Source organism: Macaca nemestrina, chromosome 14 (assembly GCF_043159975.1).
Source record: "Macaca nemestrina isolate mMacNem1 chromosome 14, mMacNem.hap1, whole genome shotgun sequence".
Taxonomy (NCBI): domain Eukaryota; kingdom Metazoa; phylum Chordata; class Mammalia; order Primates; family Cercopithecidae; genus Macaca; species Macaca nemestrina.
Window position 1 is genome coordinate 5,047,350 of NC_092138.1, and position 27,955 is coordinate 5,075,304.

The following is a 27,955-nucleotide window of genomic DNA, read 5'->3' on the forward strand; positions in this document are numbered from 1 at the left end:
CACTTTTTCTGACCTTGTCAACCTGTGAATCAGCTGTTCTTGGAGGCACAGCTATTTAGACACGACACCCTTCCTTCAGACGATGTGATCTTAAGGAATTTAGTAATTATGTGATTTACTAACATAAGACAGTATTTACTGACATGACCAGACAAACTGAAAAGGCCTTCTCACCTACTCCTGGAGTCCTCCCAGATTCCAGACACCCAGTGTAAGAAAACAGGTGTTGAAAGCTCTGCTGTCACTTCTGTAAAAGCAAACTAAGTATGGCCTGAGAAAGACTCTGTACTTCTATATTTGGGTTCTTGTGGACAAACTGTAAGGTAGCTTAATAGGAAGACAAGATTGAAAACCTAATTTAGGAGTCTGTGCCTGTAACAACAGCTGAGTCTTGACCATACTTCAACCACTCATACACTGATAATTGTTCAAACTGTGTTCAAATACGGCAAATGCCAACCTGTAACCAATCCAGCTGTTTCTCTACCTCACTGCCAATTCTTTCTTTCTTTTTTATTTTTTTGAGATGGAGTTTTGCTCTTGTTGCCCAGCCTGTAGTGCAATGGCGTGATCTCGGCTCACTGCAACCTCTGCCTCTTGGGTCCAAGCGATTCTCCTGCCTCAGCCTCCTGAGTAGCTGGGACTACAGGAGCCTGCCACCACACCCAGCTAATTTCTGTATTTTTAGTAGAGACAGGGTTTTACCATGTTGGCCAAGATGGTCTCGATCTCCTGACCTTGTGATCCACCCACCTTGGCCAATTATATTTTTAGAAGGCCTGTACACTTGGAAAAGACTGTTCTAATAATTAGAATAACTTGTCTCATTATTTATTTAGAAATGCTATATTTAAAAGTAGGCTAGGCCGGGCACAGTGCACTTTGGGAAGCCAAGGGGGTGTGGATCACTTGAGGTCAGGAGAGGGAGACCAGCCTGACCAACATGGTGAAACCCCGTCTCAACTAAAAATACAAAAATTAGCCAGGCATGGTGGCAGGTGCCTGTAATCCCAGCTACTTGGCATACTAAAGCAGGAGAATCACTTGAACCTGGGAGGCAGAGGTTTCAGTGGGCTGAGGTCATGCCATTGCACTTCAGCCTGGGAAACAAGAATGAAACTCTGCCTCAAAACATAAAAGGATGAAAGTAGGCCAACAACAGGAATTTTGCAGTTGCACAACAGAGAATGTAAATGAATTAACATTCAGTGTCCATGGCATGTTACATACTGTGACTTACCCCATCTACTCTGAACCATTTACTCCATCCATGTGGCGGCTCAAATAGAGTTTCCGTGTTAATCCCACAACGAACCTCAGTAATTCTCACATCACAGTGGTTGTAAACATTTGTTAATGGAAAAAGAATGTTTTTCCTAAAACAGCTACATAACACTAAGACTACTCAAATTTCTAAATAATCCCTTACAAGACAGCCTGGCAGCTTCCTTTTCATACATTAACATGTGGAGCGTATTTTAAAAGCTCTTTAACAGTGACTGTCGAAACAGCTTCCTCGTTATTCATATAATGTTTCTTCTTTTTTTTTAAGTTTTCAAATTGGTTTCAGAAAAACTTAAACACTGATGAATTTGGGCCACTATCAAATCCTTAAGAAGCATTTTTGCCAAGTAAGATGGGCAAATGTCCTACATCTGCTAAATATGATATGAGAGGCCATGCACTTTTGAAAAAAATGAATAAATGATTTCCAACAGTCGCTGAGCCCTTTTTTTTTTTTTTTTTCTGTTTCTGTTTCTTTTCTTTTCTTTTTTTCTTTTTTTCGAGACAGTCTCCCAGGCTGGAGTGCAATGGTGCAGTCTCGGCTCACTGCAACCTCCGCCTCCTGGGTTCAAACGATTCTCCTGCCTCAGCCTCCCGAGTAGCTGGGACGACGCTCAACTAATTTTTGTATTTTTAGTAGAGAAGGGGGTTTCACCATGTTGGCCAGGCTGGTCTCGAACTCCTGACCTCAAGTGTTCCACCTGCCTCGGCCTCCCAAAGTGCTGGAATTACAGGCGTGAGCCACCGCACCTGGCCTAGCCTTTTAGTTTAAAAATTATTTCAGTGTTATCCACTACTTTTGATAATACAATTTTTTTTGAGGCCGTTAGGTTTAAAGCATATTTTTTAAGAGCCGACCTGGCACATAAAGCCGGCCAGTCTGTACTGCTGATGGACCCCCAGTAGATTTGGGGCGCTGACGCTTACTTCACTGTGAGGAACCATATCCGAAAGGGATGGTGCTGGAAGGCAGGCGGGAGACCGGTGTGGGAGCAGAAGAGGAAGCCGTCGACGAGGAAGGAGCGGGTGTGGGACGCCGAGAGCGAAGGGCCAGCAGAGGAGCGAAGAGCGGAGCGCAGCGCGGGCGGAACCGGCGGGAAGCGCGTGGGAAAGGCCGTGTTTTCAAATGCGGCGGGCGCCGGGAGAGGCGAGCCTGGCCGGGGGCGCCCCGCGCTCTGCTGGGGAAGAGCTGCCTGCAGACTGAAGCCGAGAGGAGGCGGCAGCGGACCTCCAGGCGTCCCTGCATACCCCCGTTCTCTCCCCGCGCCCCTCGAAGCCCCCAGCCCGGCGGCAGCAGGAAGGCGCAGGATTCGGAGCTCACAGGCCCGGGGCCCGCGGCCGCCTTCCCCTCCGTGGCTAGGGGGCGTCGGCTGAGGCGGGGCGGAGGCGGGGACCGGGGTACCTCGCTTGCGCAGCCTGGAGCCCGCGCTGGGCCCAGCACGACCCTACCTTGGCTGCTGCCCCCCGAGTCTCCAGCGCCGCCGGACCCTCACGCCGCCGCCTTCTCTCCAGCCCAGCCCCGCCGCGGCCGCTGCCGCCTGCCGAGCATTTTCCAGCCCCCAAGCCCTGAGAATCAGCTCTGGGATGTAACAGAGCAAGCGGACATTATTCTGGGACCAGCAAGCCTCCGTCACTGCAGCCACCACACTACGTGGGTGAGTAAACGCCTCTGGGATCAGCGTGGACCATGCGGTAATCCAAAGAGGTTGAAATATTCATTCACCGTAAAATCTTACAGATTTATTCCCTTGAAACGTGATTTTCTGCAGTCATATAGCCTGAGACAGCTGAGGCTCTAGCAAAAGGGCCAAAGGATAGAGGCAGGCCCTCTAGGGAAGAAAGAGTGAAAACGTGAGAGAGACCACATGGCGGCCCACACTGCCCCAGGCCAGGCCTGGCTGACCGCTGGACGGCTTGACCCATCTGGTGCACGTTCTGGCCTATTGTGGTCAGGGCAGGAGGGGAGCCCCCCCACCCTAGGCCTCCTGCAGAGGAGTGGGCTCAGCAGGGGGCAGGGACGGCCTTGGGGGTTGGGGACTGACCAAGCCTGGGGGCTAGGACCGGTAAGTGGGGCCCGTTATAGAAGCTGGTGTCGACTTCCTTATTTTCTCCAGAGATGATATGATACTCCACAGTGTGCGGGTGCCATATTTAGCCATGTCCCTGCTGTCAGCATCAATAATATGTTTTTTGCTATTATTATGACTTTTGAACCCAAATGCCCATCAATGATAGACTGGATAAAGAAAATGTGGTACATATACACCATGGAATATTATGCAGCCATAAAAAGGAATGAGATCAGGTCAGGCATGGTGGCTCACGCCTGTAATCCCATCACTTTGGGAGGCCAAGGTGGGAGGATCACTTGAGGCCAGGAGTTTAAGACCTGCCTGGCCAACATGGCAAAACCCCGTCTCTACTAAAAACATTATACAAAAAGCCTGGCATGGTGGCACGCACCTGTAATCCCAGCTACGCGGGAGCCTGAGGCACAAGAATTGCTTGAACCTGGGAGCCGGAGGCTGCAGTGAGCTGAGATTGCTCTGGTGCACTCCAGCCTGAGCGACAGAGCAAGACCCTGTCTCAAAAAAAAAAAAAAAAAAAAAAAAGAATGAGATCATGGCCTTTGCAGGGACATGGAAAGAGCTGGAAGCCATTATCCTCAGCAAACTAACACAGAAACAGAAAACCAAATACCGCATGCTCTAACTTGTAAGTGTGAGCTGAACAATGAGAACATATGGACACAGGGAGGGGAACAAGACACACTGCAGCCTGTTGGCGGTTGAGGTGTGGGGAGGGAGAGCATCGGGAAAAATAGCTAATGCATGCTGGGCTTAATACCTAGGTGATGGGTTGACAGGTGCAGCAAACCACCATGGCACATGTTTACCTATGTAACAAACCTGCATATCCTGCACATGTACCCCAGAACTTAAAATAAAAATTAACATTAAAAATTTTATTTTCACCAGGTATTCAATATTACACTTTTGCCGTATTTTACTAATAACTTTAAATTTTTGACATTCCTTAAAAATGTGTTCCATTAAATCCTCACTTTGTCCTATAACTTTGCTTACTACACTCGTCCTTTCCTAGGTTTTCACTAAAGTTTTTTTTGTGGTTGTTAAGAAAACCTGTTAACATAACAAAAAATAGAAGGAACAGTAGAATGAGTGGTGGCATACCTACTTCAGGTTACACAAATGGCAACCTGTGCTTGAGATCATTCTTTTATTTAAAAAGAGATACATCAGGCCTAAGTCATGTACAGCCCCCTTGAACATGTTTTTAGATTTTCTCACCTCATACCTATGGCATAATTAATAGCATTGCTTTGCTTTTTAATTAAAGGCTGTATTGTACATGCCAGTCTGCACTTGCTCTTTTTGAGATGTGTCCTTGTTCATCTTTATCAGTTTTGTTGTTGTCATCGTTGTTGTTTGAGACAGAGTCACACTCTGTCGTCCAGGCTGTAGTGCAGTGGCGCGATCTTGGCTCACTGCAGCTTCTGCTTCCTGGGTTCAAGTGATTCTTCTGCCTCAGCCTCCTGAGTAGCTTGGATTACAGGTGTGTACGCCTGGCTAATTTTTGTATATTTAGTAGAGACAGGGTTTCAGCATGTTGGCCAGGCTGGTCTCGAACTGCTGATCTCACATGATCCACCCGTCTCAGCCTCCCAATGTGCTGGGATTACAAGCATGAGCCATCACGCCAGGCCAGTTTTTATCTTTAAAGCTAATGCAGATGACATTGATGTTAAGCCCCAGAGGCTGACAGAATAAAGGGCACCAGAGGGAAGTCAGGGCATTACTCTCTTTGAGTAGAAAGGCCACTCATCTTGCGCTTCTGGTCCAGGATTCCCAAGTAGAAAATTGGACTCTCCTGCTGGTGCTGGGGACTTTGCTTTCAGTGTCTGCTCTGCGACCTTTCACTCCATTTTCAGTGAGTTCGTGGTAGCTAGAGTGAAGTAGGAAGTGACACAGGCTGCCTGATCTTGTGGCTGTTTTGGAAGGTCATTTTTATTTTGAACTTAAAACTCAAATGTTTTGGAAGAACCCTCCTTTGAGCCATTGTGTGATTTAAAAGACTGCAGCGTGTGTCTTCCCAAAGTAGATGCATTTAGGTTGATTAATGTTGGGTTTGTTATTGGCGTTTCAGTATTTGGTAACAAATGAGGAATGTCAGTTCAGTTTACCAGTGACTTCAAAATAGAGAGCTGGTAGAGTTTCCTTTTAGGTTGTGCTTTTCCAAAATCCACAAATGGTCAGAAACTCATTTATCTTGTTTCATCATAGACTTACAAAACACATTTTGGTGCCTAAATGGGATTTGGGATTTTTGTTTGTTTTTTGTGTTGCTTTTGTGAGTGTGTAGAGACAGGGTCTTGACGTGTTGTCTGGGCTGATCTGAACTGCCTCAGCCTCCCCATGTCAGGATTGTAGGCATGAGCCGCCGTAACCAGCCTTAATGAGGTGTAATGTTTCTATTCTGCCTTCTTGAACCTCGCTCAGTCAGTACACATATTCTGTTCAAACTGAATAATTGAACCCAGGAACTGAATACATTTAGGTAAAACTTGCTACTTGAGACTTGGGCACCGGGTGGATTTGAATGATGCCGTATTCGTGATGTCTACCCTCTCACTATCCACATTCAGGGATGGAAGAGATTTGGAGAGTGAGAAATGCTTATAATAAAGTTCAGCCCAGCTCCCTGCTGTAGAATGTTCTTGTATGAGCAGTCGAGCAGTCAGTAAAGCAACCCTTTTCATTGTTGAACTGCTCTCGTTCTTAGAAAGTTCTTGTTTCTGTTGACTTGAAATTTACTTCTGTGGTTTAATTTTTTCCGCTGTTCTGAATTCTTTCACGTGCTGCACAGGACGTGCCTGTTCACTGAGTTCATAATCTTACTTCTCATGGGCCTCGCACTTAGCCTTCTTCAAGCTCATCATCCCTCAGGTTTTGCCTCCTCCTGTCACCAGGCCTTGTCTTCTGGGCACCGGCATCTGGCTCTTCCCATGGAGTCTGGCCAGCACCGCAGGCTCTGGACCAGCATCAGCTGCCCCTGGGCTCTTAGCTCTTGGGAGTTGCTCCTCCATCCTTTGCCTGCCTGGGCACCGACCTTGCACCTGGTCTCAGTCCAGGCTCAGCCCCGGCTCTGCTGGTCCTCCTCTCCCTACAGGATGGCCAGCCGCCGCGCCCTCCCACTGTGCTCCAGGCCCCACCCGGCCTCTCTGGACACTGGATCTGTAGTGTAATGGGAACAGGTGACATGACAGTTTCCTTTCTATACCTTTTTATCTTCTGTAGACTATTGAGATTTAGTAAACATGTCCATTTGTACATGCTTAAAATGGTTGGAAAGTTTTGCCTTGTCTATGTTTACAAGCGACAAAAACTAAAGGTGGTAGGAATTATATTGACTTATTTAATCTTGGAGTCAACATTTTCAAAGCTATATTTTTTTTGGTAACACCTGAAAATTATAGTGTCTGCCTGTATAATTTTTTTTTTTTTGCCTGTATAGTTGGTTTTTTTTTTTTAAAGACTTACTTTGTAGTCTTTTTTGTTTTGTTTAACATAACATTTCAGAATAATATGCCAAGTAATGGATGAGCATTTGTTAGGTTGGGCTAGGAATGGGGACTGGGGTAAGGCCGACTATAGTTCTAAGAGGTTCGAGTTTAACACCATTCCTTTGGGAATTGTATCTTATTTTAATTCAGAGCAAAAGCCACACAGCCGCATATAGGCGTAAGTGATTCTTTTGAGGAAGTGGGTAACTGAGCTGTAAAAAGTTCTTCATCTCCATCTGAGACCACCTCATCCTGGACTTCATTGTCCATATCACTATCAACATTTTGGTCAAAAGCTTTCAGCAAGGCTCTAGGAAGTTCCAAAGCTTCCCACATCTTCCTGTCTTCTTCTGAGACCTCCAAACTGTTCCAACCTGTGCCTGTCACCTAGTTCCAAAGTTGCTTCCACATTTTGGGGTGTCATTATAGCTGTACCCCACTCTCTTCAGTACTACTGTATTAGTCCATTTTCATACTAGTATAAAGAAACTTTCCTGGGACTGTATAATTTATAAAGGAAAGAGGTTTAGTTGACTCACAGTTCAGCATGGCTGGGGAGGCCTCAGGAAACTTACAATCCTGGCAAAAGCAAAGGAGAAGCAAGGCACTTTCTTCACAAGGTGGTACAAAGGAGAAGTGCCGAGCAAAGGGGAAGGAGCCCCTTATAAAACCATCAGATCTTGTGAGCACTCAGTCACTATCACAAGAACAGCATAGGAAAACGACCCCCATGATCCAGTTACCTCCACCTGGTGTCTCCTGACACACAGGGATTATGGGTCCTATAAAGATTATAATTAAAGATGAGATTTGGGTGGGGACCTGAAGCCTAAGCATATCACCTGGTGTTCAGATGAAGAGGTTGTAGAAGCGTATCTACTGAGTAAAGAGGGAAATTGGAGTCAGGAAGCTTTAGGCTTGGTTTTCTCCCACATTTAAAACAAACCCAAGGAAAAGATGGTGCAACCGTGTGAGCACCTGGCGGATCTGTTGTGTCTCACACAGGTTTTCTATTTTCTCTGTGTCTTCAATAATATATGTCTTACTGACACCACCTCAGGGCTCCTGGCATCCCCCAGCCCAGTCTTCAGCCTGACACATCACAGGCGCTCAGCCCCTAAGTGTTCCAAGAGGGAGTGCAGCTCCTGGGGGTCCATGTCGCATGTCCTCGTGTTTCCTGCTGGTGGTGTTTGGAAGTGCTGTTGACATCTGGGCCCCAGTCGGTCCTTGTTACTGCGGGTCTTGTGCAGTCTCTGGAACAGCCCTTTATGGGCACCATCTACTCACTCATTCGCTTCTGTTGGCTGATGTGGCCCCTGAGCTCTCTTCCTGTCCTTAGACCCGTCAAGGCCAGATGCAATGTTGAGTGTGGAGGCTTCCAGGCCCTGCTTTCCTTCCCAGCTTCAGGCTGGCCCGGCTGCTTGTCCTGCTGTCGTGCTTCAGTTCCTCCGCGTGGCTATCCCTTCCCAAACAGGTTTCTTCACTTTTGCAAGGTGGCGTGGGAACGATGACTAGCACGTGCCAGCACACATCAGGACAGGTTTACGGAATTAGGTTTTAAGAGAACACAGAATCCCAAATTAGTCATCTTGTAATACGTGTTAAAGTGTGTCACCTAATTGCTGAACAATGAAAAACAATTCCTTTTATATTTAAAAAACTCACTAGTTAGCTGAGAACCTAATGGTAGTTGCAACTTTTCTTTTCTTTTCTTTTCTTTTCTTTTCTTTCGAGAGGGAGTCTCACTCTGTCGCCCAGGCTGGAGTGCGGTGGCGCCATCTCGGCTCACTGCAAGCTCCGCCTCCCGGGTTCACGCCATTCTCCTGCCTCAGCCTCCCGAGTAGCTGGGACTACAGGCGCCTGCCACCACGCCCAGCTAATTTTTTGTATTTTTGGTAGAGACGAGATTTCACCGTGTTAATGAGAATGGTCCTGATCCCCTGAACTCATGATCCGCCGCCTCAGCCTCCCAAAGTGCTGGGATTACAGGCGTGAGCCACCGCGCCCGGCCACAATGTACTTTGAACAGAAGAGTCCCAAAGGAAACTGTTCGGTCGGAGAGCAGAACCACTAAGGCAAATTCACCGCCGGGCGCGGTGGCTCACGCCTGTAATCCCAGCACTTTGGGAGGCCGAGGCGGGCGGATCACAAGGTCAGGAGATCGAGACCACGGTGAAACCCCGTCTCTACTAAAAATACAAAAAATTAGCCGGGCGCGGTGGCGGGCGCCTGTAGTCCCAGCTACTCAGGAGGCTGAGGCAGGAGAATGGCGTAAACCCAGGAGGCGGAGCTTGCAGTGAGCCGAGATCGCGCCACTGCACTCCAGCCTGGGCGACAGAGCGAGACTCCGTCTCAAAAAACAAAAACAAAACAAATTCACCGAGAGATCTGGAAAGTTAGAATCCCAGTCCCAGTCCATCAAATCGAGCATCATAAAATTAAGTTGTCCTTACTGTGAAATGGCAATTTGTAATGATTTCTGAGAAGTGGGACCCATGGTGGTGTTGATGTCTGAGCCAGGTGAGGGTGAGATCCCTGGCGCCATGGGCTGGCCGCCAGGATGCCCTGGGAAACGCCTTCTGTTCACAGCTGTGTGATTCTTTTCTTTCTGTGTTGGTGAAGCAGCCAGACCCGGTCCGTTTGGAATGCCTGGGATGGTGCCGCCGCATGTTCCTCCTCAGATGCTCAACATTCCGCAGACCTCTCTGCAAGCAAAGCCCGTGGTAAGGCCTTCCCTGCGTGCGCTGGGTGGGGTGGCCGGTCTCAGACGCGGTGTGTGCATTGAATTTCAATGAATGCCAAAATAAGTTCCTAAGCTCTTGAATTGATGTGTGAAATAGATGCCAGTGTTTGTTGAAATAAAAATGAGCCGGGAAACATCGGCCTGGGCCTGAGTCAGGTCCTGCTGGCCACATGCACGTGACCTGTGCCCTTCGCTTCAGGCCCCACAGGTGCCCAGCCCAGGGGGCGCCCCGGGCCAGGGTCCATACCCGTACAGCCTCTCTGAGCCAGCACCTCTCACGTTGGACACGAGCGGGAAGAATCTGACGGAGCAGAACAGCTACAGCAACATTCCTCACGAAGGGAAGCACACGCCGCTGTATGAGCGGTCCTCGCCCATCAACCCGGCCCAGAGCGGCAGCCCCAACCACGTGGATTCCGCCTACTTCCCTGGCTCTTCTACATCGTCATCTTCCGACAACGACGAGGGCAGCGGAGGGGCGACAAAGTGAGTGGTGCACAGGTTGTGGGGTGCTTCCTGGCGGGTAGTGACCTGGGGAAGCTGCCTTCTGGCCTGCCAGCCCAGCTGGTGTTGTGCTCAAAGATGTAGTTTGTTGCAGGTGGGTGATGGTCAGTCTGTACTCAGACGGGGGCTCCTTGGACAGAGAGGAGAGAGGAAGAGTAGGTATGTTCTTTGAAGTTTCCATGATTTAAAACCTGCACCATCCCAGCCCCATGACCTGGAGCCACAGGAACCTTTCTGGGGAGGAATTTGACAAGAACTGGTTTGTGTGATGCCCCAAACATGGGGCCATTTGTCTGGTGTGGTGCCACTCACACCCAACACAGCAACCCCCTGCCGACCCCCGAAACATTGATCTCCTGGCTCCTGGATCAGGGGAGCTCTGAATTTCCTCTCCTTCTCCTAAACTCAGCAGATCAGAGGACACTTTTGAAATAACACTGTTTGTCCAAGCAAAACCCTAGAAAGCTGCCTAGACCCGGGCTGGAATTGTTTCCTTACAGAGTATTTTAAACACTGTGTGGACTGGACGTGGTGGCACATGCCTGTAATCCCAGCACTTTTGGGGGCCAAGGTGGGTGGATCACCTGAGGTCAGGAGTTCGAGACCAGCCTGGCCAACATGGCGAAACCCCGTCTCTACTAAAAATACAAAAATTAGCTGGGTGTGGTAGCATGTGCCTGTAGTCCCAGCTACTCAGGAGGCTGAGTCAGGAGAATCACTTGAACTCAGGAAGTGGAGGTTAAAGTGAGCTGAGATGTCACCAGTGCACTCCGGCCTGGGTAACAGAGCGAGACTCTATCTCAAAAAAAAAAAATAATAATAATAATAATAAAAACACTGTGTGTCCTTGAGTAAATGAGTACGCAAATATATAGTTGGTTTCTGATTGAAGAGGCTGGGTGTGGTGCCTCACACCTGTAATCCCAGCACTTTGGGAGTCAGTGGCGGGTAGATCACTTGAGTTCAGGAGTTTAAGACCAGCTTGGCCAACATGGTGAAACCCCATCTCTACTAAAAACATAAAAACTAGCCGGGCGTGGTGGAATTCGCCTGTAATCCCAGCTACTGTGGAGGCTGAGGCAGGAGAATCACTTGAACCTGGGAGTCAGAGGCTGCAGTGAGCCGAGATCACACGACTGCACTCCAGCCTGGGTGACAGAGCAAAACTCCATCTCTGAAAAAAAAATTCTGATCAAGGAAATTTTAAATTTGTATTCCTCCCCTACCTTTAAACTGTCTTATATTTTTTTTAAAAAAAAAAAAAGAAAGAGAAAGAAAATGTTTTTCCTTTAAGTCAGTGTCTCCTTTTCCTTAGTGTAAACTCTACAGAGTAGATAACCAGGGCTGGTTGATGTTACATCTATTTCTGATGTAAGAAATCTAACAGATGTAGTTGTCAGTTTCCATGCCAGTTCTTACCTGGAGTGTCACCTGAGGCAGGTGATCTTTCCTCTCTGTCCTCTGTCCATCTGTAAAATGGGAACGAATGTCTGTTGACCCAGGGCAGAGGTTACTGAAGGGCTCTCTGCCATCCAGGGATGCATACCCTGTTTATGGCAAAGAAGTATAAAATTAATAAATGTTTATTTGTTGTATGTGCAGAGAAGTGTAAAATTCATAAATGTTTATTTGCTATGTGTGCAGTGCTAAAACTCTAAAATGAAGTAAAGAGTTGCAATTGAATATTCAAAGTTTTAACCTCCAACAAGAACAACCGCAAGATGGTCTTAGAAGCCCTTATGCACTAGAATTCTAAGGCATGTGCATTTTGTTGTAAAATGTGAATCAGGTCGCAAGATCAAAGTGTCTATACATACAGTTTTCATCTTAGTGAGAAATGTTCTTTCTGAACTCTGAAACATAGGTAAGAAGTAAGACAAAAAGCAGTAAGCTTTATGACCCCAACAAGAGTTCAGTGCTAGTGATGGAGATGTGGAAACCAGGTCAGGGTGCTGACTTGGGGATGTAGGTGGTGACTGGAGCACGTCTCAGTTGAGGTGCTTGTTCCTCCAGCGGGGAAGGAATGAGAAGAATGTGAGTTGCCCATCTAATTTGGCAAGTTGTCTATATTAGTCTGTTCTCATGCTGCTAATAAAGAGATACCCAAGACTGGGTAACTTACAAAGGAAAGAGGTTTAATTGACTCAGAGTTCCACATGGCTGGAGAGGCCTCACGATCATGGTGGATGGCAAAGGAGGAGCAAAGTCACGTCATGCATGGCAGCAGGCAAGAGAGCGTGTGCAGGGGAACTCCCCTTTATAAACCATCAGATCTTGGAAGATTTATTCATTATCATGAGAATAGCACAGGGAAGACATTCAGTGACTTTCCACCAGATACCTACATGACCCGTGGGAATTATGGGAGCTACAATTCAAGATGAGATTTGGGTGGGGACACAGCCAAACCATATGGTCGTCTTTGTTAGGATGAGCTGAACTTGGAGTGAGTAGGACTGCCTGAGCATGTCCTGTCTTTTCTGGGTATGCACTTCCTACCTGTCTGTGAAGGTTCTGATCAGCTTTTTGGAGTTCTGGGCATCTGGCCTCCCTCTGACCTCTTGCAGTGCTTATCGTCTTTATCCCTGGTATGGCATCTTTACTGTTTTCTGGAGATGCATCTTGTTTCTGCCACTGGAATTTGACCTGCTCAGAGGCTTGTGTTTTCCGATCCTTGTGGTATGAAATGCCGTGAAGAATGCAGGGTACACCCTGTAATCAAAAGATTGGATTCAAGCTGTGTGACTTAGCAGTGACTTAATTTCCTTGAATCTGTTTCTACTTTTATTATAATAAAGAAGAGACAGACATGTTAGACCTGAGATGAATGAAGGCAGAGGAGACAAGGGTGCTTGTTCCTGAAGGCTTCGGGGTCAGAAACTAGCATTCAGCTTGGGGTCAAACCCTTGATCACGGGCATCCTTTGCTTCTGGCAGGTGCACGGGTGTGACTTGGATTTATGTGTCCACAGCTAGCAAATAGGGACGATGTTCATGGTTTCCTGCAAGGGTTCTAGCGTGTTGAATGCGTTGTATGTGGTGGAGCAGAAGCACACGAGTAGAAACCTCTGCAGGAACCAGTGTGGGTGCAAGGAAACCTAAACTGTCATTGATAGATTGTTGGAGGGTCAACGTGGACAAACCTGAGAGTTAAAGACTCCAGAGGGCCTGGTGATGTGGGGGTCCACATGCATTTGTGATTTTACCTGCTAGATCTCTACCAGATTCTCATGGTAAATATTGGAGAAAAATCCCTTGTACCTGTGGCAAGGGAAAGGAAAAGAGAATTATTTTAAAATGTGACAGAACACTCTTTTTTTTTCTTTTTTTTTTTTTGAGACGGAGTCTTGCTGTGTCACCCAGGCTGGGGTGCAATGGCGCGATCTCGGCTCACTGAAACCTCCGCCTCCCAGGTTCAAGCGATTCTCCTGCCTCAGCCTCCCGAGTAGCTGGGATTACAGGTGTCCACCACCATGCCCAGCCAGAACACTCTGTTCTTAACAAGGCTTTCTCTCAGGAGAAACTACCTAACCAGAGCCTAACCCACTGGGTTTCACCAGAACCTAATTAATCTGAGGGAAAGGAAACACCCAAATCTAGCTCCCCATAGCCATCCTGTCCCAGCTAAGCAGGGTCAGGGACTGAGAGTCACATGTGAAGATCACAGCCCAGAGACTCATTATAAGACTCACCTAATGATTGGACTTTAGACCCTGTGCCCCCCTGTAAAGAGAAAAAGCAAAATCATATAAAGTGCTCAGCTGAAACAAGAGAAAGAAGAAAAAGAATGGAAGACATGGAGAAAGAATGGAAAACAGTAACAAATATAGTAAGTAGCTCTTAATCCACATATATCAATAATTAAACATCAGTGGTGTAGATATGCAAATTAAAAGAAAGAGGCTGTCTGATGGAATCAAGACCTAGCTATTTGTACCTACAAGAAATCCATCTTACGTATGAAGACATATTCTTTTTCTGTTAACAAACAGTTACAGCTACTGTGATGTGTGAATTACTGAGGTTTATTGTGGAATGAACACAGGAACTCTATTTGAACCACTGCGTGAATGGAGTCGTGGTGAATGGTTCAGGGTAGATAGTGTAAGTCACAGAATGTTCTAGTAGATGTGGAAACATGCCATTGGCCACTGAGTGTTGTTCATTTACTTTCTCTGTTGTGCAATTGCGAAGTTCCTATTGTTGGTCAACTTTTAAATAGAATATTTCTAAGTAAATAGTGAGACAAGTTACTCTAATTATTATCATAGTCTTTTCCAAGTGTCAAGGCTTTTTAAAAATATAGTTGAAGTCATGCTAATTTTTTAAGGAAATGTTTGTGTAGGCCTCCCAAATGGACAGTGTGTTAGAATAGAAATTTTTAAATTAAGTATTTAGAACAGATTTTTTTTAGTCAACAGATTTTCTTTCAGGGATAATATTTTTTTTCTGTGCTTCTTTCCCGCAATGCCTTCTTTGTCCTTATTTCTTAACGGTTGTTGTGTTTTCCCTCTTCATTTGTTTTTGCTCTCATAAAGCTTCATAACCATTTCTGCAGTGCTTCTTTTTGTTGCTGTGTGATTAGCATGCAGTAGTATTTTTATTTGAACATTTTCACACCTGAGGTTAAGATTTCCACAGTTTCTAGTACATTATCCTTTGCATTTATTGTTGTGATTATTCTCTTTGAAGTGACAGCAGAGCTTTCAACACCTGTTTTCTTACACTGGGTGTCTGGAATCTGGGAGGACTCCAGGAGTAGGTGAGAAGGCCTTTTCAGTTTGTCCGGTCATGTCAGTAAATACTGTCTTATGTTAATAAATCACATAATTACTAAATTCCTTAAGATCACATCGTCTGAAGGAAGGGTGTCGTGTCTAAATAGCTGTGCCTCCAAGAACAGCTGATTCACAGGTTGGCAGCATCAGAAAAAGTGGCTTTTGCTGAAAGTTATATTTCCTACAACATACATTTTTTATGGTCTTTGGAATTATTAATAAAATGTGATGCTGATTAGCTGTCTCTTAGCCATCTTGGAAGACTAGAGTTTGCCACGGTATCACTTAGTGATTGTGGACATTCATTAAAAAGAAGCTGAGCCAATAGGAAAAGAATGCAAATGTGCCCTTGTAAATGGGTTAGTAAACATTTCTTTTATTGCATATGATAATGGGAGTGAATGGTATTTTTCTACACCCATGGGTGTTAGTTATACATATAATCTGTGTTTCATGAATACTTATATGTTAGATGTAACTCTTTTAAAGTAGTTTGTGACATTACCTAGCATAGAAAGTAGTTAAATAGTATAATTCCAACTCCAAAATTTGATTTTTAAAGTGCAACACAAGGCATCTTATATTTTCTGTGAAATATGCTTTTTACAATTCACTGACCTTTAAGAAAAAGTAGTTAGCAAACAACTAACTGATGGTATCAGAATAACAAAAGCTTTTTTAATTCCAAAATTCTAATAGCAAAATTTATTCAAGTAATAGCATAAAATATGAAATCATGATTAGTGGTTAGATCATGTCTGGGAATATGGTATTTCTGGATTTTCAGTTATTCTTTACATTGTACCTGATTCTTTCTTTTCCTTGGTGAACTAATTTCAGAATTGGAATAAACTGAATACTGCTATTTATATTAGCAGCTGTAAAGTTTTATTGTAGAATGTATCTTACACATTAGCAAAATAGATGATTAAGAGGACTGACATTTCACTATCCTGTACTCAAATTAAACAGTGAAGGTAAAATAGAGGCAATTTGGGGAATTTTTTTTTTTTTCCAGACTGAGTCTCACTCTGTCACCCAGGCTGGAGTACAGTGGTGCAATCTCGGCTCACTGCAACCTCTGTTTCCCGGGTTCAAGCAGTTCTCCTTCCTCAGCCTCCCAAGTAGCTGGGATTACAGGCATCTGCCACCACACCCAGCTACTTTTTCCTGTATTTTTGGTAGGGACAAGGTTTCACCATGTTGGTCAGGCTAGTTTCGAACTCCTGACCTCAAGTGATCCACCCACCTCAGCCTCCCAAAGTGCTGGGAATACAGGCGCGAGCCCCTGTACCCAGCCCCAGGAATATTTAATTGTAGCTTGTAGTTGACTATCATAAAGTCTGTAAAATGATAAGAGTTTGTCATCGGCGTCTAGCAGCTGATCTAACACGGGCAGGTGAATAAAAAGTCACCTGAGCTTCAGCATCTGTGTTGCTTCCTTGTTTGGTTGGTGATGCTCACTCCCATCAATCCATTGATTTAAAAGAATAGGTTTTGTCTTTTGGACAATTTAAGTATGCCAAAATCTTTGATTAGCCATTTTAGAACCTTTCTGCAAGTAAGACATTTCTAGGCTAGGTGTGGTGGCTCACATCTGTCCCAACATTTTTGAAGGCCAAGGTAGGCAGTTTGCTTGAGGCCAGGAGTTTGAGACCAGCGTGGGCGACATAGCGAGGCCTTATGTCTACAAAAAGTAAAGTAGGCCAGGCATGGTGGCTCACGCCTGTAATCCCAGCACTTTGGGAGGCCAAGGTGGATGGATCACCTGATGTCAGGAGTTCAAGACCAGCCTGGCCAACATGGTGAAACCCTGTCTCTACTAAAAATACAAAAATTAGCAGAGCGTGGTGGCAGGCACCTGTAATCTCAGCTACTCAGGAGGCTGAAGCAGGAAGAATTGCTTGAATCTGGGAGGAGGAGGTTGCAGTAAGCTGAGATCGTGCCACTGCATTCCAGCCTGGGTGACAGAGCAAGACTCTGTCTCAAAAAAAAAAAAAAAAAGTAAAGTGAGCCCAGCGTGGTGTGAGTCTGTAGTCAGCTACTCAGGAGGCTGAGGCGGGAGGATGGCTTGAGCCAGGGAGGTCGAAGTTTCAGCAAGCTGTCATCTCACCACTACACTCCAGCCTGGGCAACAGAGGGAAACCCCATCTCTATTAAAAAAAAAAAAAAAAAACAAACAAACAAAAAAAAAACTCTAATGTAATTTAATATCCTTGTGTAGATTTGACTTCAGAAGACTGAACATTCCATCATACTCCTTTCCTTAAAGACTACCTAGAAGACTAATGAGTGATTTGACCAGATAGTTGAATCAGTGTTATGATAAAAAGAACCCTTTACTAAATTCTTGATAAGGTTCTGAAGTTTTCCAAAAGTGTAGTCTATATAGATCTTTATTTTTCAGACTATTTAAATATTTTTGAGATTTAGTTTTTAGTAACATCTAGCATCCTAGGAAAATATAAATACTGTATGACAGCTTACATACTTTTTTCTTTTTAATTTTCATTCAAATTTCAGGGTGCTTTGTTTCTCCCCTTCAATTTTAATTTTAATAGCAGCCATAAACACTTTGCTTCAGAATTATGGTAAATCATGACACAAAAGAGGTCTCAAGCACAGGTTTCCTTTTCATTTTACTGTAGCTAGCTCATGACCACATCTACATCTTGTTAGTGCTTGGCATAGCACATACCTTTCATAATAATACTCTTTGTAATAATTTATTTAACTACAAGGAACTCACAGCCTACTCAACTGTAGTATTTTAAGTTGTTGGTTCGTATATTAGATGTACACTTGACGTGGTTTGTAACACTTAAAACACACATTCTTAATTTAAAGCTTTTGATGTGCCACATAGTTTAATATTAACTTGCTGAATGTAAAATGGACTCAAAGTTTCCTTTTGGAGTATATTGAAATATTATCAAGGGTATAGTTATTGGTTATACATAGTTACGTGGTTATAGTTATTTGTTTCTTGAAAATTAACAATCTTAAAGTTTAGAAACATAATAGTACTTGGAACATTGTTCTGCATCCTTGTGAACAAAAGAAGACCCAGTGATACTTAGAGGAGAGACAAACTTTGGAAGCTGTCTGTTGAGTATTAAGAGACTTGTCTTCCTCTCAGAGGCGGGACCAATGACTGGGAGTGACATAGGGAGGATAAGACCTGTCTCTAGAATTGCTGTGAATATTGTCCACGTAGAATGCCCTTCACTTCAGAATAGGTTGTGAATGGAAAGTATATCGATGTGCTAGAAAGGCTTTAACCAAAGGCCTGAGCTTGTCCAGCCTGAGGCCGGCACGTGGCCTGAGTGTGGTGAATGTGCAGCGGCCTCTGCCTGCGCCCGGCTCCCCGGCTCTGGGTCATGAAGGGCTCCTGGGCGTTTCTCCACATGGTGCCTTTGTCTGCCCTGTTGTTAGGAGCTTCTGCTTCTCACTCTTAACATCCTCCAGTTAGAATCGTCAAATACAAGGTCACAAAAGGATGGCTTAGCCGAGTTCAATCTCTTCCTGAACTGTGCTGTGTGGAATAAACAGAATGTCAAGCCTGCCTGGGCAAAGTTCAGGTCCCTCCAATTTACTGAGGAACCAAAAGAGACTGCAGTTGCCATTCTCTCTCCGAAAGCCCATTCTAGTGCCAAGCTCATGGGATGCTGGGCACACATGGATTCCGGACACGTGACCCATGTGTTCCACTCAGAGTCAAGGGCATGGTCATGGTGAAGTCAGCTACTGAGTCTCCAGATACACTGTGAGGACAGGAAGTTGTTCTCCCAGGAGAGAGCTACTAGGAAGACAGTGGGGAGGAAGCGGGTGCAGCAGTGAGCATCCACCTTCAGCCGCCCTCCACCGCCCCTTCCCTCCCCACCTCCGTGTCTTCCTCAGATGCTGCTGGGTGTGGCCTGGACATCTGTGTTTTCTGCAGGCTCCGCTCAGGATTCGGAAGCAGAGCAAAGCTGGGGACCCTCTCCAAGGGCATTGCTTGAGCCTTGGGAAGCGGGAATTCGTTCCCCAGGTCCAGCCCGCAGGCCCCTGGCCTCTCCCGGCTCTTGACCCTGTGGTCTGCGGTGTGACCAGCCTGTCCTTCCACCCCCAGGCTCTGTCTTCGCCATCTGTTGTCTGTGGCTGAGCTGCGGGGTACAGCTCACACGGACTCCTGTCCTGCCAGCTTCCTTGGGGTCCAGCCCCCGGGGAACCCCAGAAGGAAACCAGGGGCAGGGGCAGGCTGGGGCCAGGCACTGAGCCTCCCGGCTCCTTCCTGCGAGGCCACCTCAGCTGGCTCTGTCGTGGGCTGTGGGCTGTGCTCCTCTTCCGGGGTGACACTCACAGCTCTGTTCCTTGGGGCTCCTCCTACATGACCCTCCTGTGGTGGCCCCAGGCTTGGAGCCAGTTATGGCTAGAAGGGGACGGCCCCACGTTCCTGCATGCATGTGTTTCTTGCTGCTCTGAGGTCTCACCCCAACCTGGCAGCCTCAAGCAGCACAAACTTATTTTCCTCCTGTCCCGGAAGATAAAACTGAGAATCAGTCTTGCTGGGCGAAAGTCAAGGTCTGGGCAGGGCAGGCTCCTACTGGGGGCTCCTCCTGCCTTCTCGGGCTTCCCAGGCTGCCCAAGGCCCTGGGCTGCCGCCCTGTCCTCCCCTCCCAGTCTCCACTCAGCATCTGCTCTCCCGGCCCTGCTGCTCCTGTCACACCTCCTCCCCTGACCCCTCCCTCCTGCATGGAGGGACCCCGGAATAATGCTGCACCTGCCTGGCTTATCATGGCCTCTCCCCACCAGAAGATCCTGTCCCAAGTCCCATCGGTGAGGGCGCTGGTGCCATGTGAAGGTGACATGCACAGGACCAGGCATTCAGATGTGGGCCCCTTGAGGGGACATTATTCTGTCTACCAACACTGACTTCCAGACACCCACACTTTTGGAAACAGTTCCTTATGTATGAACCTTCCTCAAAGTCACCCAGTTCCAGCATTGTCTGTTTCCCTGACAGGGTGTGCTGTCCTTGGCTCTTATTTCAAAGCAGGTCGAAAAGGGAAACCCATGCCTGTCAACATTCCCTAAGCCCACTGTGCTGAACAGGTAAGCCTGTGGGGACCGGGGCTGTCCACTGTGGCTGCTGACTCTTGTTACCCTCCATGCAGCCACAGGCTCCTCCAGCTCCACCTGAGCTTCCCCAGGGGCTGCGTCCTCACCTTCTTTCCTCACCCTGCCCAGGATCCGGCTGCTCTCGCGTCCCCTGCCCACCTCTCCTCCATCCACACACCCTCTTCCCTGTCCCCAGCCTCCACTCACTGATTCAACAGAATCGGGCTGAGCGCCTCCCTCGTAGGAGCAGGAGGAAACAGGAAGTGAAACAGACAGGACTTCTGTGCCTAGGTGGCCGGCAGCCAAGGGGAGGCTGGAGGGGGACGGAGGGGGACACACATGGGATCCCCTGTGGCCTCTGCTGTGCATCATCACACTCTGAAAAGTGAGGCAGGAGGTCCATAGGGAAGACCACATTCAGAAGGGAGCACAGGGGCAGCAGGCTGACCCATCCTTGAGCTGGGGAGGCTGCCTGGGGAAGTGAAGTTGGAGCACGCCCCGGGGGCCTAGTAGGCATTTGTGAGGCCCTAGGAGGACGGAGCCGGACCCCTTGGGGCTCAAGGGCCCCCGCCTAGTGGTGGGGCTCAGAATGAGGGGAGCAGCAGGTAGGAAAGACGTGGAGAGGGCAGAGCCGGGCAGGGAGGCTGGACCGGAGCATCCATTGTTTGACTCTGAAGAGATCATGCGGGCGCAGTGGGGAGACTGGATGGAAGGGGGGTCGGGGACATTTCAGCTGAAACATCTACTCGGCTGTTCGCAGCCCACATTTGGGAAATGAGAGGACAAGGATGAGTCTGAGTCCTAGACTGAGAATGAACCGGGTGACTGGTCATGCCAGCCTGGGAAACTGGGACATCTGGGAAGACCCCACAAAGCTTGGGAGCGACATCATCTTACAATGTGGAGCGTCTTCAAGATGACTTTGAGGATCTGCATGGAGAGAGGGGAGAGGCAGTTGGATTTATGGGTGTGGAAGTTCACAGAACCTTGAGCTGGAGATCAAATTTGGAGGGCTTGGGCTCAAAAGGATCAATTCTTAGGAACTGCTGTTGCTCCAAAGCCCTCCTGCCCCAGCCCACACAGCCTCAGTGGGAGGCAGAACCAGCTGGCTGTGGCTGTGATCCCTGCAGCCCAGGACCCTGGTCCCTGCTGTCCCCTCAGTGAGAAATGAACGATTCTTCACAGAGTTGCATGGGCAGCATTGCCTCCCGCTCCAGCCTGGCCTCAGGCAGCCTTCGACCCCCAGTGTCCTCTCAGGGTGAGGGACTCTTCTCCGCACCTCTGCAGGACGGCATGAGCCACCACCAGCACAGTGATGCCTGTGGCATGCGGGCCTTCTGCCCCCTCTCAAGGGCAAGTCTAATAAAGCCAAGTTCAGGGACCACAACCACGATGTGTACAGAGTGGTCACCACTGCTGACCTCCCTTAACCACGTGGAAAGCAGGCATCCCGGCCCAGGCTTACTGCATTCTCCAATGAATGAAGACACGATTCTGGGTGGTTTATTTTTTGTTTTTGTTTTTGTTTTAGTTTGTGTTTTAGAGACAGGGTCTCACTCTGTCACCCAGGCTGGAGTGCAGTGATGTGATCACGGCTCATTGCAGCCTTGACCTCTTGGCCTCAAGCGATCCTCCTGCCTCAGCCTCCCAAAGTGCTAGGATTACAGACATGGGTCACCGTGCCTAGCCTTACCAGCCCTTTAGTAATAAGCACTTTTCAGAGAACTGAAGCTGTTCAGCCTGGAGATGAGGCACAGATATCACCCTGGACACTGGAAGTCTGGTTGGATGCTGGGGTCAGCTAAGAACAAAATGACACTGGAGAACAGAGGCTGTGGCTTGGCTGCCTTGCCCCTGCAGGAGGAGCCTGGACTGGCCCCAGGTGGTGCTGCCTTTGCTGTCCTAGGAGGGGCCTGGCAGGGTCCTTTCTATCCCGGAAATGCTGTGATCAGAGCCAGTAAGCTCCCACTGGAAGCTTCACCTGCCCAAAGTAGAGTCTGCCTTCATCAGCACAATTCACTCAGTGACTGTTCTGGAAGGTGCAGGGCTATCAAAAAACAATTTTAAGTTCCTGCCTTCAGGAAGTCAAGCATAACAAAGAACATGCATCCATGAGAACTCTACACGAGGGGCTGAGGTCTCTGGGGCTCTGGTGAGCCATCCACCCAGACTGTGCGCTAGAACCCAGGAGAGGGGAGAGCAGGCTGCAGGCTGCAGCGCCGAGACTGGATGGAAGGGGGTTTGGGGACTGGGGGGGTCAAGAATGAATCCGGGCCCGGCTCGGACGCTATGCGGCAGCAGTGAAGCCCGAAGCACGTCTAGTGGGTGAGGCTGAACACCAAGAGCCTTGGATTCTGAGACTGAGCCTTGGGGCCCCTGGAGGGCTGCTAGGTGGTTCTGAGCAGCAGATGAAGCTGGGATTCGGGGCCCCAGAGTCCTGGAAGTGCACTGTGCAGAATCTCCCCAGAGGGTGCTGGCTTGACCATTACCGTTTCATTGACCATTTTACTACTATTTACTACCACACTACCACCAAGTTTTACCATTGACATTTACACTATTATTCACTTACAGAGAATGATTAAAATAAATGTGCAGTTTGAAAGGCAAACTGCAGCCGGGCACGGTGGCTCATGCCTGTAATCCTAGCACTTTGGGAGGCTGAGGCGGGCGGATCACGAAGTCAGGAGTTTGAGACCAGCCTGGCCAACATGCTGAAACTCCATCTCTACCAAAAATACAAAAATTAGCCGGGTCGGATGACGCACACCTGTAATCCCAGCTACTCAGGCGGCTGAGGCAGAAGAATCCCTTGAACCTGGGAGGCGGAGGTTGCAGTGAGCCGAGTTTGCATCACTGCACTCCAGCCTGGGCAACAGAGCAAGACTCTGTCTCATTAAAAAAAAAAAAAAAAAAAAAGGCAAACCGCATTACTATGGTCCACAGAAAACCAGTCACATGAGCCACCAACAGAAGAGAACACAAACTAAGACCAAGGGAAGCCATGTTCCTAGCACTGTGCCGTCCCTGCTCCCAGCTGAGGCTAGGAGGAGGCCTACCCTGCTGATCACACGGAGGAGAACCAGGGCTCCGAGGCCACCCGCACACACCGGGGTGGCATCCCCGACACTCCTGTGGGGAAGCAGCGTTGCCGTGCCCTGAAGACTCATGTCTGAGACGGGCAGGCAGCACCGCTCTTATCAGCCGGCTGGACAGTTTTACATCTCAGGGAAGGGCACCATGTCATGGATGTAAATGAAACGGCACAGCAATATCTGTGGTTTCTAGTGGTGATGAAGTCCAGGTGCTGTTAATGGAGGAAATGCTAAGTTGCAGTTAGACATTAATGACAATAAAGATGCAATGCTTTCTCATTGTGATGCATGGGGCCCCAAATTCTCCCTAGACCTCTCGACCCAGCGTAAGGCCCCTGTGCCTGCTGGCCAGGCTAGGGTTTGGGGACCTTACCACGGCATGTTTTCTTGGTGAGGCCATGCCAACATTCCTCGTTTTTCACACTTAGGACCCCTCCCAGGAGTGGGGGGAATGCAGCCCTCCAAGGAGCCGGTGGTCTCAGGCCTGCCACCCACAGCCAGAGGTTTCCGACCCCAGGCCACTGGTGTTTTCCCTGCCAGTACAAGTGAATTCTGGAAGGAGGGTGCCTGGGAGGTGGGCGTGGGGGTGGTGGGTGGCTTCAAGCCTCCAAAGACCAGAGGGAAGGCCCTGCCTCATGGAGCTCTGTGAGCAAAGGCCAGGAGGCACCCAGCACCCCGAGTCCATGCCAGCTGGCATCGGGGGAACGTGGAGATCAGCCTCCCGGGGGCCGCCACCTCCAGGGCCCTGCAGGGAACAGAGCTGCCCTGAGCGTGCCAGGGCTCTGGGAATGTCCCCCCACCGCCGTCACATCCCAGTCACCTGGCTGGCGGAGGGCCACCAGAGAGGAAAGAGTTTGAAAAACCAAAGTGCTTTCTGCCCCAAAATATTTTTTATTCTTGCATTACATTTGTGTTTCCAATTGTGAATAAAAAATGCTTAGAAAGTGGTTACAAAACAGCATGAACTGGACAGGAGGAGCAGCTGGCCCTGAGGGTCCGTCACGTCTCCACTTAGACGGCGTGAAGTGGGCCTGGCGTCTAGGCGGGGTCAGTCAGGCTTCTCACCCTCAGGATCTGGAAAACAAAACCGCGCACTCACTGTGGGCCCGCTGCGGTGCTGGCCGCTCGCCGAGGCCGGGCCCCGACGCCCTCCCGAGCTGCCGACAGGAAGGCCGCGCCAGCTCTGCCGTGACCCATGCCCTGTGTAGATGGTCTTGTCCTCAGCATAGCCCTGGCAGCCTCTGTCACCTGGGCCACCCTTCTCTGTGTGACCGGTCAGCACACTGAACGGCTGCCAGAAACCCAGACGCTCAGCTCCTGGACTGTCCGGAGCATCTGGGAGCGAGCTGCCCCCAACACCCAAAACAGGAGGCTCTGGGACGAGCGCTCCTCCTCCCTCCATGCAGAAGCTCGAAGGCTGGCGCTGCAGCTCTCTGAGGAGGTGGCCCCACAGCCATGGCAGCCCCCACAGTGGCCCGGGCAGGAGACACTGGGACCCTCAGCTTGCTCACGGTGAGGCCTGTGATGCAGCATGTGCAGGAGGAACTGCAGTCAGCTGGAGGCTGTCTTTAGTGGGAAGCCGGGGGGCTGGCTGCCACCATGCACTGTGCCCCCAGGATGAGTCCCCACCCTGGATGGCCACTTTCCCTAAGGCCCCTGTGCCTACCAGGAAAGCCACTGCCCCTTGCATAATACCCGGGCAACCCCAGCCCCAAGTCCTCTCTCAACAAGCCCAAGCTCGTCCAAGGACCTCCCACCTCCCCTGAGCTCGGCCCACCTGGAGCAAAGAGGGTGGCCCCAGGGGCTGCAGCAAGTGATGCAAACCAAGCCTCCTGGAGACAGGGGCTGCAGGTGTGTCTCGCTGACCAGGAGGCTGGCTCCCTCCATCATGGGCACAGCCTGTGGCACTGCTAAGCGTAACCAGGTGCACAGTGGTAGGAAGCCCAGCCAGCTAACCCGACCGGCAGAGCTGACTGTGCTCAGGGCCCAGGCCACAGCTGGCAGGGGCAGTGTTGGGGGCCAGGCAGCCCTGCCAGATGCCCTGCTCTCAGACCCCTGCCAGGGCCAGCCCTGCCCAGCATCCGGTGGCACCCACAGCCCCTCAGCGCCCTCCTCCAGAGGTGTGGATGCAGCTGAGCCCAGTACTGGCTCCCAACTCCTGTGCTGCCTAGGAGGCTGGTTGGTTTGGATTTTATATGGACAGAGGGTAAGAAAAAGATGTTGTTTCACACTGTTTTCGAGCAAAAGTGTTTATTTTTCTCCTTCAGATATACAATCTCTTGGGGATTCCGTGCCACTGACCACCATGTACGAGGAAGGGATTCACAGGCAAGGGGGACAGGTGAGGGCAGCCCCCACTTCACTCAAGGAACAGGGCAAGGGGGCCCAGTACAGAGAACAGAAATCTCTTACGACAGCATCGTGCCCTGGCAGAAGATTCTGCATAACACCTAGAAAATTCAATTCTAACTGAATTGATGGAATAATAGATTTGAACCAAAATAATGTACCCAGTTCTAATAAGTACAGAAACTATACAATTCACAGCTGGGCAGTCCCAAGCAGCCTGCTTTCCAGCAGGAGGTGGAGGAGGCTGGGGCCTTCCCCTCCCACCAAGGGCTGTGTTGTGCCCGCTGGGGACGAGTCCCACTGAAATCTCCAGGAGAAGAATGACCCCGCCCTCCGCAGAGCAGACTTTGAGTGGTGGACAGGAGAGCGGTCTGCGTGCCAGGGGTGAGCAGAGCCGCAGGCCTCCATGGAAATCATGGAGAAGGGAGGGAAGTGGGCAGGAGAGAGGGCAGCCTCTCCAGCTGAAGGAGCTGTGCTTGTCTCCACAGGGTGGGCGGGCAGCCAGAGTTTCTACGCCCAACACACACCTTATCCTCACAGCAGCCCACTGGCGCCGAGGCATGTTTGCTCACCTAACGTTTTCTGGTGGATTTCTCATGGCCCAGTGCAGCAGCTGACATTCCCTACTGAGCAAGCAGCTCCGCCAGTGTGCCCTGCCCCAGCGTCCTGCCGTCTCTCAGCCCCTGGATGAGCCCAGGGAACCGGCACTCTACTGAGGACAAAGCAGGGCTCGCCTAGCACTGGAAGCTCTTCAGTACTTAAGGTAGCTAATTCAATGTTTTAAAAAGGCATTTACAACAGAAAACCAAAGACTGAACTTCAGCTTCAGATTTGTAAACCATTCACATCTCTGCAACTTAAAACAGTAAATAAAGATTATCAATGCACAAGCCAATTGCAAATGAAACCTTTTCCGATAATTTTTTTAAACATATCTTTTCATCAGGGAACGGAAAAGCTGGCATTCAAGGCACTGTACTTCTGCAGGGTGACGACAAGGTTCTAACCACCAACTCAAGTATAGGAAGTGGGTGTGGAGACGGCGCGTGGACCACAGGAACCTAGGAGCGAACAGGGTCTGAAGCCGCAAAGGAAGCAGTCTTGCTGCCCACCCGCTGTCCCCCTCGCGGCTGAGTGCTGTGCCCACAGCAGGCGGTGGGGGGGACTTGGAGGCCAAACCACACCTGGTTTCTCCGGGCGGTTCCGCGGGCACCATCTGGCAAGGGACAGGGCAGAAGGCTACGTGATCCGCAGCCGGGCGCCGGGCATGCTGACCACAGGTGGCCGCAAGAAGACCGGCAGCATGGGCACCTGCGGGGGGCTCCAGCTGCCCTGTGCCCCCAGCTGGCCCACCTGGCCTGCCCAGGGCCCCCAGGACACTGGAGCTGGGAGCAGGCCTCCGTACTGACCCAGAGGCAGCGCACAGGATGGGGCTGGGAGGCTGGAGAGGGCAGTACCTGGTGTGGGCACGGACAGGGCCGGGGCGGCTCCGGGAATGACCGTGGTGGAGAGAGGGCCGGGCGCTGGGGGCAGACGTGGCATCCCCACTCCTGCTCGAGGTGCGGTCATCTACAAAACACAGAGACGAGAAGAGGAAGGTACACGTGGCTGCAATCAGCTGGCCTCCCTGAGTGGCCCCCAAGGTGCCACGGTTTCTCCATCCTCAGGAGACAGTGGTCCTGGAACCTGCGGTGACAGGCACCCCCTCAGGGCTGACACCAGAATGATGGTGTGGGGCCACGAACCATCACCCTCCCTTGTTTGCTTCCCCAAGCTGCAGCCTGATAGTCTCTAGGCCACATACCCGATGTCCACCAGCCAGAACGGGCCTTGGAGGAGGACTGGTGGGGCCTGGCCCCTGAGGGCGTGTAAGTGGCCCCACACGCCTCTACTCAGCCACCACAAAGGCCTCCTGCTTGGCTGCTCAGTGCCCTCACAGGAGCATGAACCACCCAGGAGCTGGCAGGCGCAACGCCCCAGGACCTGGGCGAAGCAAGCGTGCAGGGAGGTGGTGGCAAGGCAGCCCTTCCACTCTCCCAACCCGGGGAGAAGCCGTATGCGGGGTGTGCCCCAGGAAGGCAAGGCTGCTGGCCACGGGGAGTCACTCCGCTCCACTCCAGGGAGGGCCCCACTGGGCACTGGTCACAGGTGCATGGAGGGCACTCGGCGACTTCCACACCCCTTCCTGGAAATCATGCTCAGCAGCCAGGGCTGGAGGGGCCTCCTCATCTGGAAGGGCCTCTACGGAACTAACAGCTGAGCCCCTGCCCACAGCAAAATGCCCAACACCTCCCCGAGGTGCCTCCATGCTTCCAGTCAACACAGCAGGAATCTCCAGGCGGGCAGGAAAAGGAGTCACCCGCACAGAATGGACAGAGAGAAGGAGAACTGGCCTCGTGCAGATGATAAGACTGTGTGTGCAGAAAACCCACAAGAACGGACAAACCAATTCCTAGAACTAATAGCAAATTTAGCACAATCGCAGGATATGAGATATGAAAGTCAACCATAGTTTTATA

The 27,955-nt window shown here is 49.6% G+C and overlaps 2 protein-coding genes across 16 annotated transcripts in view; one reads left to right on the forward strand and one right to left on the reverse strand.

Moving 5' to 3' along the window:
• Positions 1-2,580: 2,580 nt before the first annotated feature.
• Positions 2,581-27,888, forward strand: FAM120A2 (Putative uncharacterized protein C9orf129 homolog). 3 transcript variants are annotated; one of them, XM_071077543.1, is made up of 4 exons: positions 2,581-2,939; positions 9,491-9,591; positions 9,811-10,097; positions 25,355-27,888. In XM_071077543.1, the coding sequence occupies exons 2-4, from the start codon at positions 9,514-9,516 to the stop codon at positions 25,539-25,541; spliced, it is 552 nt and encodes a 183-aa protein (XP_070933644.1). In that variant the 5' UTR covers positions 2,581-2,939; positions 9,491-9,513; the 3' UTR covers positions 25,542-27,888. The 3 variants fall into 3 exon arrangements, with proteins under 3 accessions (XP_070933644.1, XP_070933645.1, XP_070933646.1); XM_071077544.1 differs by having other exon boundaries at positions 9,494-9,591; XM_071077545.1 differs by lacking the exon at positions 25,355-27,888 and adding an exon at positions 20,753-23,361.
• The window catches only part of LOC105498871 (WNK lysine deficient protein kinase 2), a 142,166-nt gene continuing 138,165 nt past the window's right edge, over positions 23,955-27,955 (reverse strand). For 6 of the 13 annotated variants that reach the window (XM_071077534.1, XM_024786747.2, XM_024786746.2 and 3 more), the window contains 2 exons: positions 26,894-27,005; positions 26,498-26,652 (listed from right to left, as the gene is read on the reverse strand). In XM_071077534.1, coding sequence (XP_070933635.1) covers positions 26,498-26,652; positions 26,894-27,005 — 267 coding nt within the window. Of the gene's footprint in view, positions 24,162-25,320; positions 26,653-26,893; positions 27,006-27,955 lie in introns of those variants that run through there. The other 7 variants (XM_071077540.1, XM_071077539.1, XM_024786742.2 and 4 more) reach the window with 3 other exon arrangements.